This window comes from Herpailurus yagouaroundi, unplaced genomic scaffold (assembly GCF_014898765.1).
Source record: "Herpailurus yagouaroundi ecotype Mexico unplaced genomic scaffold, PumYag 77, whole genome shotgun sequence".
Taxonomy (NCBI): Eukaryota; Metazoa; Chordata; class Mammalia; order Carnivora; family Felidae; genus Herpailurus; species Herpailurus yagouaroundi.
Window position 1 is genome coordinate 12625633 of NW_024412388.1, and position 14783 is coordinate 12640415.

The following is a 14783-nucleotide window of genomic DNA, read 5'->3' on the forward strand; positions in this document are numbered from 1 at the left end:
GACGCACCTGTCCTGCCCCTTCCTGGGTACCCAGACGAGATGGACTGGTCAGAGGCTCTCACCTGGGCCTGGACGCCAGGGAAGCAGTTGGGCAGCTGGATTCCCGGAGGTGCCAGGGAGCCCCGTCCTCCCTGGACACCTCCGGTGCTGGGAGCATCCAGCCGGGCACAGGGAAGCGGCATTTGAACAGAATGGATGGAACCAGGGCACTGGAGGGCCTGGCGGCGGCCTGTGGCTTCTGAGGCTCATGGATGTGGGGAGTACGGGGGTCTTGGGAGGGACGGCTGGACAAAGCTGGAGTGCCCCCAGCCCCGGAGGAGTTTCTCCCTGGCGGAAGTCAGTCACCGGCTTATCACTCAAGGCTTTATAGACTGGCTGCAGCCCTAGTCTGGGGTTGTTTATACTCCCAGGCTTGCCCTCAAACTCACTGTTTCTACAAATCTGGGGCATTCTCAGCCTCCCGCGTCCTCTTCCGAGGGCTCTGTGTGAAATCTGAGCCCTGGCAGAGGTCACTGCCCCTCAGAGGAAGATGTCCTCGTGACAGGGTTATGGGGACCAGGCCCCTTTTCCATTAGAGACCTCTCTCTGGCTCCTTGCCAGTCCCGAAGTGGAAAAGCTGTATTTTTTTTTGTTTTTGTTTTTCCTCCTCCCCACCTCTGGTTACGAGGGGTTTCCACATCCGGAGCCATAGCCTTTGGATCCCGGCACAAAAGTACCCAGCATAAGAGCCACACGGTCTCTCCTGAAGAAAGGTCCCCACGTACCCGCATTCATTGCACTGAGTACCCCTTTCGGGAATCTGGTGAAGCCCATCCCTGGATCCCTGCAGCCACAGGACGCTGCCTTCTTCCTCTCTCGTCCCTGGTGCCTGGCGTAGAGAAGGTGCAACCCCAATAGTTTCCGCGTGCACGGACTTTATGTGGTCCGTTCCACGCATCTCCTAGCTGTGGCGGGCAGAATAATGCCCCCCCCCCCCCCCCCACGAAGAGTGCCATGTCCTAATCCCCAGCACCCGTGAGCATGTTACTGTCTATGACAGAGGGACTTGGCAGGTGTAAGTTAGGGATCTGAGAGGGGGCAGGTCCTCCTGGATTATCCAGGTGGGCCCTGTGGAGCCACAAGGGTCCTTATGAGAGAGGCAGGAGGGACCCCAGTCAGAGAGAGACTGAAAGATGCCATGTTGGGGGCGCCCGGGTGGCTCAGTCGGTTAAGTGTCCAACTTCGGCTCAGGTCATGATCTCATGGCTCGTGAGTTCAAGCCCCGCGTCGGGCTCTGTGCTGACGGCTCGGAGCCTGGAGCCTGCTTCGGATTCTGTGTTTCCCTCTCTCTCTGCCCGTCCCCTGCTCATGCTCTGTCTCTCTCTCTCTCTCTCTCTCAAAAATAAATAAACATTAAAAAATTTTTTTTAAAGAAAATATGCCACGCTGTTGGCGTGGAACACGGAGGAGGGGCCTCGGGCCAAGGGATATAGACTGTGCTTCCAGAGGCCTGGAGAAGCCGAGGGAACGGATCGCCCCCCCCCCCCCCGCCCCGCCCCGGGCCTCCAGGAAGGCACAGTCCTGCTAACACCTTGCTTTTTATCTTTAGTGAGGCTCATGTTAGAGGTTTGACCTACAACTGTAAGATAATGCGTCTGTTGTTTTAAGTTGACCAGGTTTGTGATCTTTTGTCCCGCAGCAATAAGGAGACTAACACACCTGGAAAAAGGGAATCATTATGGATCCCATTGTGCAGACCCAGAGGGGTGCACTTCCTGGCCCCGGGGTGGTGCTGGCCCCTGAGCTCCAAACCGGAGGGCAGGGCTCTGTTTGCTTCCCCCCCCACCACCCTACAGCCCTCCCCGCCTGCGCAGGACAGTGCTGGGGTGCAGGTGGCCGGTATTCTGCTGGCTGGCGGGCTGGCTGGGCGCCCCCTGCCCCTCACCCCCATGCCTCCAGCTCGCACGTCTTTGTGGCATGCCTGTGATGTGCCCGGCGCTGCAGTGACCCAGGCCGACAGTCCCTGCCCTCGGGGGGAGGGGGCGCTGACATTCTGTGCCAGGCTGTATTATTTTCACATGCCAGGCTCTGTTTTAAGAGTTTTACCTGCCTTATCTCATTAATCCTCATGACCCCCTCGGAGGCGGGCACTGTTATAATCCCCATCTTACGGATGTGGAACCAGATGCCGAGGGGACATGGCGTCAGCCTAATGTCAGCCCAGAGCTGAGATGAGGCAGAGCCGGGGCTGAGGCCAGCCAGCTTCCAGAACCGGGGTTTAACCTGCCGAGGTCTCCCACCCGGATCCGGTTTGGATCCTGCCCGCCCTACGCATGAGCTCCGTGACCCAGGACCCGTGGGTTGCCTTATCTGCTTAAGCCTCCGCTTCCTGTCTGTAAAGTGGGAAGATAGACTGGCTGCTGGAGCCGTGTGTGTGTGTGTGTGTGTGTGTGTGTGTGTGTGTGTGTGGTGGGGGCGGGGATGAAATGAGACGCAGGGATTGGATGCTCAGCCAGGCCAGCAAGCCGGCTCTTTGTCACTGTCCCCACAGGGTGATGGTCTGTCTGGGGCTGACCCCAGGGCATGAGGGACCCGTGCTGGCCAGCGGGCTGCTTAGCATTTCCAGAGATGCGTCTCTTTCCTTTTGCTTTCTTATAATAGGCATACATGTTTACTGTAGAAAAATTAGAAAGTACAGAAAATGACAGACTAAAGCGAGCTTTAATTCCACCACCGCGTGTTTCTGTCCAGCTTCTTTGCTACGCAGATATGCAAGTATTCATAATATTTTTTTTTTATAGAACTGTGGTTTTATTGTACATGCTGTTTCGTGGCTCATTCTCTGTCCTAATTGCATATTGTGAGCGTTTTCCTGTGAGAGCCTGTATTCTTGTTCAGCACCCCACATGGCTCTTGATAAGTTATTGCTGGGGGGTACAGTGCCTGCCGTGATCTGACCCCTGAGCCCAGGGCCCTCCAGATGTCAGAGGGGTGCGTGCGGCACAGAACGTAAGGGGGGGGGGCCGTGTCAGCATCCGTGGCTGTGGAGGGTGTCCCCGGGGGCCTTGGCACTCTGTCCCCAGTGAGAGCTGTGCTATGGATAGCAAGTCAGGGGTTCTCTTTCCCCCCAGACTTCCCCCTGGCGTCTTCTCACCTCTCAGGGGGTGGCAGAGGACAGACAGACTGGGTCCCCGATCCCTTCTGTAGGAGGGGGACGGCCCGGCTGTGGCTGCAAAGAGGCACGTGCCTGCAGGTTGGAGGCATTGCTCTGGGACCCACAGCCCAGGACCCTGTAACTGGAGGAGGGATGGAGGGGAACGTGGGGAAGGGAGGTGGCACACTGGCAGGATTTATCAAGCGCCAGCCCCCCTGCTAAGTGTTTTAAGTGCTCGCTTTGATTACTCCTTACCAGAACCCTGCCGGGGAGGTATCGTGGCCCCATCTCGCAGATAGGTTGTCTCGTTAATCCTTGCTACAGGAAGCAGAAACCATTATTCGGCCCATTCCACAGTAGCTGTGGGACATGTCGACTGTCCTGGCCGCCCAGGACACGCCGAGAAGCCCATGAGCCCGGTTCCCGACCCTGGCTGCCCAGGGGAAGCAGCGGGCAGTTTAGAAACGCCGATGCCTGGCCTCCTCCGGACCACCAGCTCAGGACCGCTGGGCCGGGGCCCTGGCCTGTACCTGCTGGGGGCTTCCCGGGCAACTGCGAGGGCCACTGCTGTGAGTCATCTGACCAGATGATCTTTAAGGCCCTTCGAGCTTTAATGTGTTATATAAACTGGAAAGTGGCCAGCGCTGAAGAGAAATCTGGTAGCAGGGTTAACCTGGGCTTAATGTTTTTGTCATTCTTTTGTGTCTCTTGGATGTAGGGATGGTGGCAGTGGTGACTTTCTGGAGGGGTGATGCCCTGAGTAGGACCGTCCCGGGCAAGCCCTCTTGTCAAGGCCCGATAAGGCAGTCGGTATTCCGGTCCTTTCTATTCCCCAAGGGGGGATTCTTTCCTCCTTTGCGTTTTTCATACTTTGCCCTGGAAAAGGCCCTGGAATGCCCCGTGTGTGCACGTGGGGTGTATGTGTGTGTGCACAGGGCGCAAACCCAGCCTGCGGGAATCCTCGGGCCGTTAGGGTTTGGGTGGTGCTCCACACCGCGTAGCCCCTGGGGAAGGGACCCTGTGGAATCAGCTGTGCCTGGAGATTCACTGAGAAACGGGGGGCTAGACCAGCAGCTGCAGGGGTGAGGCCACTGCCATCGCCTGGAGTGGAGCTTTGATCGAAAACAGGCCGGGGAGGGCACCCGTCAGCATCGATCGTGCCCCCTGTGTGCTGGGGCTGACGGAATGGGGCGGCCAGACAGAGCAGGTCCCTGCTGTCCCGGGGCACTCACTTCCCTCTCATCTCCGGCTTTTCCCTGGATAGCGAGGAGATGGGCACAGAGGCTGCTTGGAGCTGCGTGGTGGCCTAAGTCCGGTGGAGAGTGCACACCGGCGTTGGGGGACCAAGGAGGCGTCCTATCTTCTGTCTCCTGCCCCCTCGTTTCCATTGAGCCCCTTGTTCTCCGCTCCTGTCCGCGAACCGGGCTCCTTCCCCCTGCATTCTGGTGGCAGTGGGCTCACCTCGTGAGACTGCAGTCCTGTTAGCGGATGGCCTGTTTCTCAGGTGCAGGATAAGAGGCGTCGAAAGTGCCGGAAGCTCAGATAAGCGTGAGACAGTTGGCCTCTCGTTGACTTTTATGGCTCTTTGGTTATCTTGAAGCGTTGGGGAGGCCCCAAGGGAGGGTTTGCTCCCACGGAGAATTCTGGCCGGGCAGAAGCTGGGAGAGGCTGTCCTCTGGGTGACTGCAGAGCGGGTACCCTCAGCCTCATTTCCTGCCACGTCCTCCGCTTCCCTTGCCCGGGAGGTACTTTCCCCTGCGAGGCTTCGCAGGCAGATTGCAGCTCAGCCTTGCTGACCAGGTGACTTGGGGGGAGGTTCATTCTGAACCTCAGTTTCCTCATCTATAAAACGGTCGTGATGAGACATACACTTGTGCTCAAGGGGTCTCAAGCGTTCAACACAGCATGGGGTACGGCATAGGCACCAGCCAAGTGCAGGGCAGGGGGTGGGTGATTGTCTCCAGCCCAGCCTAGGAAGACCTGTACACCCAAAGGCACTGGCCTTTTCCCTCCCTTGGGGCTCCCAGTCGCTCTGCTTGCCTGAGCCGGGGAGGCAGCAGGGGTGGGCACGAAGGTGATTTCTCTCTGCTGGAAGATCCCCACTCCCAAGCCCAGGGGCACAGACTAGCTTCTCCAGTAGTGGAGGTGGCTTAGACCTGCACCGTCCTGTACAGTGGCCATTAGCCACGTGTGGCCATTTAGAATGAAATGATGTAGAATGAAATAAAATGAAAACTTAAGTTCGCTGTGTTTCGGTGATGCTCAGCCCGGAGGCTCGTATTTCAGCCACTCCCGGCTTTTAGTACGTCATGTATTATTTCCAGAGCCCTCCTAAAGCTGCCTGACCTCACCCAAAAATACCCACTGCCTTTTGATGTCACCTTCAGAGTTCACCCAGGGCCTCCTCGGGTGTTCTCTGGCTGAATCGCAGTGCAGCCTTGGGGCTGGCTGTTAGGATTTCTCTGGGACAGAGACTTGAACTTGCATAGGCCCAGTGCTCTTTCTCTCCTTCCTTTAAACATTTTTTTCAAATGTTTTTATTTATTTTTGAGACAGAGAGAGACAGAGCATGAGCACGGGAGGGGCAGAGAGAGAGAGAGGGAGACACAGAATCCGAAGCGGGCTCCGGGCTCCGAGCTGTCAGCACGGAGCCCGACGCGGGGCTCGAACCCGCGGACCGTGAGATCGTGACCTGAGCCGAAGTCGGACGCTCCACCGACTGAGCCACCCAGGCGCCCCGCTCTCCTTCCTTTTAAAAAGTCTGCACACTCAAGCCAGGCTCAGTGGCGTTATGACACAGCAAATATGTGATGTAGTTGAATATCTAAATGCCGCTTATCTACTTCCAAGTGGTCTGGTTGAAAGATGATAAAACTTTGTAGGCAGATGGGCTGGGCTGTAGATCCCAGCTCCCGCGGATGCACTGAGCGACTTTGGGCGAGTGAAATGGAGTCTTTGCGAGTCTGCGTCTCCACGTGCGGAATGAGGATCACAGAGCCTGCCTCGCCTGCGTTCTTGCGAAGTGGAATCGGAAAATACAAAGCAAACCGGGAAGCACGCAACAGGTGCTTCGTAATGGTCACCGCCTGCCGTGGTCAACATATCGAAGCAGAGAGAGTCTGTGGTTGGGCCACTTTTGAGCCAAATCGCCAAGCTGGCGTGGACGGGGGCTGGAACGGGTTTGGTGCCGTCCGAGCACCTGCAAGATGTCTCTGGGTTGAGGAGGTGGGGGGCGCAGGGAAAGGAAGGTGTCAGGGAAGGGAAGGTGGCTCCCGTCAGCCCAGCACCCCGTCCTGGTCTAGCCCAGCCCTGTCCCTCGCTGGCCCGTGGAAAGTGCTACCCTGGACTGAAATATGCCATCTTCCTCACCCCGGGGTGACACTGCTGACTTCTGGCCGTAAAACGTGAGCCAAGATTTGCTTCTCCAGGGCTGCCCGTCACCTAGACCTGCACTGTCCTGTACGCGGCCACCAGCCACGGGTGGCTGTTTAAAATTAAATTACTTGCCGTGAAACAGAACTAAAAATGAAGTCCCTTAGTCCCCTTAGCTCCAGTAATGAAGTTCCACTCATCACATTCCAAGCACCCAGCAGCGTGGCTCGCCGGACGGCACAGACAGAACATTAACAGCATCACAGCCATCCGTGCTCTCGTACCTGAGCCACAGGTGTAGGAGCCCACGCCGGGGCCAGGCAAGCTGGCTCCACGTCTGGCTCTGCCACTCGGGCAGGGTGACCGTGGCCAGGTTCCCCTGTGGGCCCAGCGCCCACAGGTGGATGCAGGATTCACCTCTTGGCTGCTCCTGGGAGGTGCTCCCTCCCCCTCTTCCTTCTCCTCCCCCCCACCCCTTCTGCTGCCTCCTCCCTCCCCTCCTCCTGCACTCTCCTGATGTATGCCTCCCCTCCTCCTCCCAGGGCTCTTGTGCGGGGACATTCCAGTCAATTCTTGGCAACCGTGGCTACTGTCTTGGACCGTTTCAGGTCCCTCTGGATCAGCAGGTGTGGCCTTTAGTTTTTTGAGGCTGGACTTAAAAAATAAATAAATAAATAAATAAACCAACATTCTTCCTGGAATAGTTTTAGATTTGTAGAAAAGTTGCAGGGGTAGCATACAGAGTTGGGTATACCCAACAGCCCGTTTTCCCTGTGGTTAACATCTTACACGACCACGGAACGTTTTCTTTTCTTTTCTTTTCTTTTCTTTTCTTTCCTTTCCTTTCCTTTCCTTTCCTTTCCTTTCCTTTCCTTTCCTTTCCTTTCCTTTCCTTTTCTCTTAACGTTTGTTTATTTTTGAGAGAGACACACACACAGGGTGTGAGTGGGGGAGGGTCAGAAAAAAGAGGGAGACACAGAATCCGAAGCAGGCTCCAGGCTCGGAGCTGTCAGCACAGAGCCCGACGCGGGGTTTGAACTCATGGACCCTGAGATCATGACCTGAGCCGAAGTCAGATGCTTAACCGACTGAGCCACCCAGCCTCCCCGACCACGGAACATTTCTTGGAAGTGAGAAGGCAGTGCGGGCACACGACCATTCACTGAACTCCAGGCTTTATCTGAGTCTCGCCAGGTTTTCTTCTCACACCCTTTTCTGTTCTGGGATGCCGTCCAGGCTCCCACGTTGTGCACGTACTTGTTGTATGTTTAGCCTGGTCTGTGACAGTTTCGTAGTCTTTCTTCCCTTGCTTTTCACGATCTTGGGAGTGTTGGGGAGTCATGGCCAGGGGTTTGTAGAATGCCTGGGTTTGTCTGGCGCTCTTCCTGCGATCAGACTGGGGCTACGGGCGTGGGGTTACAGTGCTGCAGAGGACAGACGGCTTCTCGTCACATCCCGTCGGGGTACACGGCGTCACGTGCGATGTCGCGGGAGATGTTCACTCAGCCTCTCGGTTGAGCTGGCATTCGCTGCCTGGCTAGTTTTCCCTCTGAGTGTCTGTGGCCGGGAAGCTGGCCTCCGGGTCCGGCCCATCCTCACGTCATGGGGGATGAAGTTCTGCGTCCCGTGCGTGGTTTTGTGAAGCTTTCCAAGACCTCGTTTCCCACAGAGGCAGGGGTCCCCCGACCCCAGCCCCCGTCTTGCCCAGAGGAGAATGGGCGACGGCCAGCCCACTGAGTCTGCCCCGGAAGAAAGACGGGTGCCCTTGCATCCAGGCACCTGGCCCTCAGCACTGGGGTCTTAGGGTGCTTTCCAAAGATGGGGAAACTGAGAGAGGGAGGGGCTTGTTCAAGGCCAGCCCAGCGGCGGCCTCCCCTGCTCTCCTGACTCACGGCTTTGGGGGCCAGGGGCTCCTGGGCTTCAGCCCCCCCGCCCCTGCACCTCACGCACCCTGCCGTCCTGGTGAGGGGCTACCAGAGGCTTCGAGGAGCTGGCCGGCCCGTCCCTCCCTGCTCAGCGGCACCGTCCCTGTCCCCGCTGGCTCCCTGACTCTGTTTCTTGGCCCGCAGGGTGCCACCGGTGGTGAGCAACGGGGATGCTGTGGGTGCTGCTCTCTCCGGGGTCCGGCGCTCCAGCTGGAAGCGGAAGAGCTCCCGCCGGAGTAAGTGCCCCCATCCCCCCCCCCCAAACCTCATCTTAGCTCAGGAAGGTGGTACCGTGATAACCTTAGAGCCCCTTGCTCAGGCCCAGAGGGCTGATGTGGGCTCCCCCGTGCCACAGGGGCGTCCTCACTGGGTGGGCTGCCGCAGGCTTGGTGGCACCTCTGAGGGGGACTGGCCGCTGCCCATGCCTGGGAGTTGCCCCCGTCTCCTGCCCGATGGGAGCCATGGTCCAGGAGTAGATCGTGTGTTTGACCGCTTATCTGTTCCCCCAAATACCCAGAAGCTCCTACAGCAGGGCGGATGGGCTGGCAGTGGGGTGCCCTGCTGCCCAAGACGAGGTCCCTCCCGGGAGCAGAAGCCACCAGGTAGGCAGGAGGGCACCTTGCAGAGGGCAAGGTGCCAGGAGGGGGAGGCGGGAGTGAGGAGAACCTGAGAGTCCTGAAGGCAGAGAGGCGGGAGCAGAGCTCAGGGAGAGAGCATCCAGGCAGGGTCCACCTGCGCAGGAGCCCCAGTCCCCCGCAGCCCCAGGGTGGAGGGGGGACAACGGCCTTGGTGTGATGGAGGGTAGCATCCAAGGGGTGATTGGGGCGAGGTGAGGCTGCATGTCCCCAGAAGGAGCTGGGGCCGTCCAGCCCTGCTTTTCCGAAGGCAACAGGAAACCACGAGAGGGGAGCCGGAGATGCTGTGGGGTGGGGGCAAAGCCATAAGACAGGGTGGGGTGCCTGCAGCCCAGTGGGGAGGCTGATGGCCAGAACTAGGGACCTGAAGAGAGGTGAGCAGGTCTCAGAGCCATGTGGGAAACAGAGTCCGTATGGGGGTGGAGGAGGGGGTCGAGGGTGAGGCTTGACCAGGCTCTGGGGGCCCTGGGGGCCCCGGGACAGCCAGAAGCATTGAAGTTAGGACCGTGGGGGATTTCAGAGCCCATCTGGTCCTGTGTCTTCTGCGAAGGGCGATGGGGCAAAGACAGGCTCCCATCAGGGTGGGGACTGGTTTTCCAAACCCTGGCTCTGTGGAGGGAGGCACACCCCTAAAGAGGGCAGAGGTTGGGCACACAGTTTCGAGGGAAGACCTCCTTTTTTTTAATGTTTATTTTTTGAGAGACAGAGAGAGACACAGTGCGAGCAGGGGAGGGGCAGAGAGAGAGGGAGACACAGAATCCGAAGCAGGCTCCCGGCTCCGAGCTGCCACCACAGAGCCCAGCGCGGGGCCCGAACTCACGAACAGTGAGATCGTGACCTGAGCCGAAGTCAGGGGCTTAACCTTAACCGACTGAGCCGCCCAGGCGCCCTGAGGGGAGACCTCCTTAATGTGTCCATCCGGGTAGCTGCTAACAGGGGCAGAGTGCGCGCCTGCCCTGCCCCCTTGCAGCCCAGCAAAATACTAGCAGAGGGATGTGTTTGTTCGCTGAATTCTTCAGCAGTCAGGATCCTGCTGGCTGAGTTTTGGGGGGGGCCTCTCCTTCACCCCACTCTCCAAATCCATCTCCCCTCCCCCCATTCCCTGTCCTCAGTAGGGCTGCTTTGCCCGGCCACCTCTGGGTGGGAGGTAGTTCCTTTAGGGTAAGTCCCGTAAGGGCTTCTGGGCCCCTGAAGATGTCCCCCCCCGGCCCCAGGGCACAGGCGCAGGGTCGGCTTCATGCTCCCTGCAGGTGCCGCGAGCAGCTGCGGCGTCAGCCAGATGGGCAGGCCTGTGGGTGGCAGGGAGGCAAGTGGGGGTCTGCCGGCTCGCCAGGAGGGTGCCTTGGGGCGGAGGGCGGGGAGAAGCAGCGGAAGCGTGTCCTCCGAGAGGAGAGCAGCCGGCAGGGGCTCCCCAGGGGCCGGGCCGCGCGGGCCCAGCCGTAGGGCTGCGGGGCGGCGGGAGGGAGCCGCCGGCTGGCGCAGTCCCGCTGGCAGCCCGGCAGCCGCCTCCGCCCCTAGCGCGCTTGTCCTCTCCCTTCGCTCCCAGTCGACCGATTCACTTTCCCCGCCCTGGAAGAAGATGTGATTTACGACGACGTGCCCTGCGAGAACCTGGATGCCCATCAACCCGGTACGCCTCTTCCGCGCTTCCGTGCCACCTTGGGGGACGGGCCAGGGGGCGGGGCCTGGGGAGGGTCGTCTTCTATTTGGCTCCCCACCCCACCCGGCCCTGGCCGCTGCCTCCAGCTTTCACCAACCTCAGGTCGTCCTGGGAGAGGATGGTGCCGGCTGGGGGCGTGGCCAGGCCGGGGCTGGGCGGTGTTGGGCTTCGCGGGCGGGGACCCCCGGCTGGCTGGCTGCTGGGACCCCCTGGCGGTGAGGCCGGACCTGGCATTTCACCTCCCCAAGCCTCCATTCCTGCCTTGGGAGAACGGGGTGGTATAGTCCGGGCTTCCCAGGGCTGCTGGGGAGAAGGGCAACTCCTTAAACCTGACCGCTGAGGCAGAGAGGGCTCCAGAAAGCCTGTGCCTTGCTTGCTCTGGGCCCAGGGAGGCGGGGGGTGGGGGTGGGGGGGGGGGGATTGGGGCTGTAGAGAGGAAGCAGGGTGGGGTGGGGGTAAGTCTGCCCCAGCTGCCCCCCCCCCAACCGCCCCCCAGCATACAGTCAGTCACCTAGCAGGAGAGAGCATCACTCAGATCCAGGGAGGAGGAATGGTTAGTAACTTCACAGTCAGAGCCGTCTTTGTCCAAACACATCGGGGTAGCGACTCTTCGTGTTTGATTTCCTGGAATCTGCTTAGAAACTTTGATTTGGGGTATCGTGGCCTCAGTGTCCAGACGAGGAAACTAAAGGCAGAGCTGGGATTTGAACCTGGTTATTCTGCCTCGGGTGGCATCTTATGACCGATGACGCACATCTGCTCCCACCGGTCTGTCAACCCCTTGAGGTCAGCAAGGCAGGCCCAGTGGCTCCCGGGGACAGTTGCATCTGAGAGGTTAAGACACCGCCTCCAGATCACACAGCCCGTGTTTGAGGGGCTTCTAGTCTGATAGGGGTGGCCAGCACCATCTTGGGCTGTGCGTAGTCCAATGGGGGAGACGCGCGGATAGCACTACAAGGCCCCAGGGCGCCCACAGCCATGCTCCCGACTCCTGTTCCAGGGGCAGGGACAGGTGGGCTGATGGTGTGCACATCCCTTTAGCAAGTCCCGGAGGTGCTCCTTTGAATCCAGGGAGAGGAGGGGGAAGGGCACGCTGTACTGGGAGGCAGTGGGGTCTTGCCGAAGGTCCTGAGTGGCTGCAGTCCATTGTTTAGCCCTGTTGGGCTGTCTTCCCGCCTGACTCAAATCAAGCAACACATTACTTGGCCCCAATCTTCACTGAACAGGGATCACTGACATGCCATCCTGCATTTGACCCCGATGTGGTTACAAGCAGGCAGCCTGGGAGTCAGCTCCTGAGCCTTCAAGTGGGGGACCGTGACACCCATCCGAGGGCCCCCACCCTCACGGCTTCGGGAGGGTGAGTCCCAGGAGGCTGTGGCTGGCCCTCAGTGGGGGGTCAGCTCAGGGCTGGCCCTCAGTAGGTGCACTGCACAAACGATGGTGCTGTCGTTACCACGTTTGCCAGGGCCCAGCACTGACCTTCACGGACCGATGTGGGCTCAGTGGGCACGGGAGAGGAGGCTGTCAGCTGAGCAGCAGGCCGCACACGCAGCCCTTGGTTCAAATCCCAGCTCTGCCGCTGATTAGGGCACAGAGCTCCGTGCCTTCGGGCCTTGGCTTCTTCATATGACATCAGAATATCATCCTGACCTCATGGACTGTCATTCTGAAGCTCTGGGGAGTGTCACATCAGAGAACCGCTTCCTATCTCTGGACCTCAGTTGACGCATCTGTAAATTTGGGACAGTCACAGCTGCATCCTGGGCTTGTGAGTTTGCCGTGAGGTAATTGACGCAGAGCACTGAGCCGGTGGTGGTCCGTGCTTTGCAGGCGGAAGCCGTTCGTGAAGCCCGAGGCCCCGGGAAGCGGAGGGTGGGAGCCAGGATCCCTGTGAGGCCCCTGAAGGCTGAGGCTTTGGCCCAGGCTCAGGACTCTGGTGGCACTGTCTCCACTGGAGAGAATATTTCTAAATGAGCCCAGGAGGTGGTCAGGTCAGCCGGCCTGATAGAAGGCAGCGTGGTGAGTGGAGGGAGCCTGAGTCTGCAGCAACTTCTCTCTGCCCTGTCTGACCTTGGACAAGCCACCTGTCTTCTCCAGGCCCCTGTTTTCTTGTGTGTCTAATGAGGCGGTGATTATTTGTCGCCCGCCGACCTTAGGGCTGCGGGAGAATCCAGCAAGAGAGGTGGCTCTCACTGAGGACGTAGGCGGGTGGGAGGCCGGGGCTCATGGAAGCGTGGGGAGGTGGGCATTCGAGATGCTGCCTGGGTTCTTCCTCAGAGGGAGCCCCAAGAACTGGGCTCTGCCCCTTTGCTCCCCGGTCATCGGGCCTCCGCTGCGGTAATAAGACCGTCGACCCAGTCTTGTAAAGGTCATAGCCTGGTTACCAGCTGCTCCTGTCCCTGGAGACGTTAGTCACTATTATCTTTTGCTTAAAAAATAACCTCACGCTCCCTCCTCATCCTGAGACCTGATCCCCCAGCTAAGCCTCAGTGTGTCTGTTCTTTGGGTGACAGTCTCCCAGACCCCACACTCCCCAGCTTTCCGGTAGAGGCTCTGGGGTCAGTGGGATGATTCCCGGGCCCACGCAGACACCCCCCCCCCCCCCCAAAGCAAGGATCAGCTGCTCTTTGCTGAGCGCCTGCCATGTGCTACACTCTTTGCTAGAGCTTTGGGTTCATATTTTATTTACTCGACCTTTTCTGGCTTGTTGTTGTTGACATTTTTGCAGAGAGGTCTCCGATAACCAAAGCTCCCTGTTCTGAGCTGATTTTTTAAAAAAACCCTTCCCAGTGCTGTATTTCTTGTGCGTTGACAAAGGCATTTTCATATTGGTGCGCTTTTTGGGGGTCTGGCCTCGGTGAGGCCTGCAGTTCGGTTCTCCCTCAGGTGACAGGCCAGGAAGTGCAGCCCAGAGGGGTGGGAGCGAAGGCCAAGGTCTCGGGATGGGAGAGTTGGGGTTACCTGGACAGCAGCTCTCCCACCTCAGCCTCAAAGCTGAGCATCTCACTCCGGATTTGACAGGGACCCTGGGAGTACCCAGGCCCCTGAGGGGACCTGTTTCTCCTGGCCAGTGGACTCTCAGCTCTTTGTCCCCCACTTCTCCAGTGGGGCTCTGGAAGACAAGGGAACACTCCTGGACGCTGGGCCTGGCGCGCCCCCTACTGGGCCATTCTGGACCTGCACGGGAAACTCAGATGGGGGAAACGCCAATTTAATGCTCCCGACAATTTCCATTTTGCGCGCCCCCCCCCCCCCCCCCCCGAGGATGCTGGGGCTGGAGCTGAGGGCCCGATTCAGGACTTGGTTCTAGGTCTTGTCTTTCCCACTGAAACATGCCCCGAGGCCCAGGATGAGCACTCAGATCCCAGAAGAGCAATACTGAGGCGCGGGGGGAGGGGGTTAAGGAGCCTGTTGCGTTCCTGACTCGTTTCTTGTGCCTCTCCGGTCTTTCTCGTCTCCTCCTCGCTTACCAGGTGGATGTTGTGTGGTCCTCACCCCTGCTCTGTGGACCGGGAAGTGGGGGCGGAGCCCCACCTGCCTGCCTGGGTCAGGAATCAGGTCTGGTGGCCTTGGCACCGGGGCCTCCCCTCACCAGCCCTGTTCCCTGGCCTGCAGGGGCGGAGAGGAGCCTGCTCTACGAGGATGTGCATCGGGACGGAGCGCCCAGGGAGCCCGAGGACCTAGGCTGGAGCTCCAGTGAGTTTGAGAGCTACAGTGAGGACTCGGGGGAGGAGGCCAAGCCAGAGGCCGAGCCCACCAAGCACCGAGTGTCCTTCCAGCCCAAGGTAAGGGGTGGGCACCTCCCACCCCGGCCAGGGCTCCAGGACCCCCTGGGGAGGGGGTGAGGAGGGTGGGAAGGGTTGGCCTCAGACTCGTGTCCTGTTAGGGAACCCCCCCGCCCCCAGGAATGTACAGTGAGAGGGGCGGTGGCCCGGGTACCCCAAGCATAGGAAGAGACCCCCCGGCATTGCTGTTTGTGCCCCAGTGTGGAGTCCCACGCAGGGCTCAGTCCCCCGACCGTGAGATCATGACCTGAGCTGAAATCAAGTCAGACA

At 59.4% G+C, this 14783-nt stretch overlaps 1 protein-coding gene across 9 annotated transcripts in view; it reads left to right on the forward strand.

Moving 5' to 3' along the window:
• Window positions 1-14783, forward strand: part of ARHGEF10L (Rho guanine nucleotide exchange factor 10 like) — a 160011-nt gene that overhangs the window by 63898 nt on the left and 81330 nt on the right. For all 9 annotated transcript variants that reach the window (XR_005786768.1, XM_040462635.1, XM_040462643.1 and 6 more), the window contains 3 exons: window positions 8575-8666; window positions 10612-10695; window positions 14344-14513. Coding sequence is in view for 8 of the 9 variants with exons in the window: in XM_040462635.1 (XP_040318569.1) it covers window positions 8575-8666; window positions 10612-10695; window positions 14344-14513 (346 nt within the window). In the remaining variant the exon portion in view is untranslated. The remainder of the gene's footprint in view (window positions 1-8574; window positions 8667-10611; window positions 10696-14343; window positions 14514-14783) is intronic.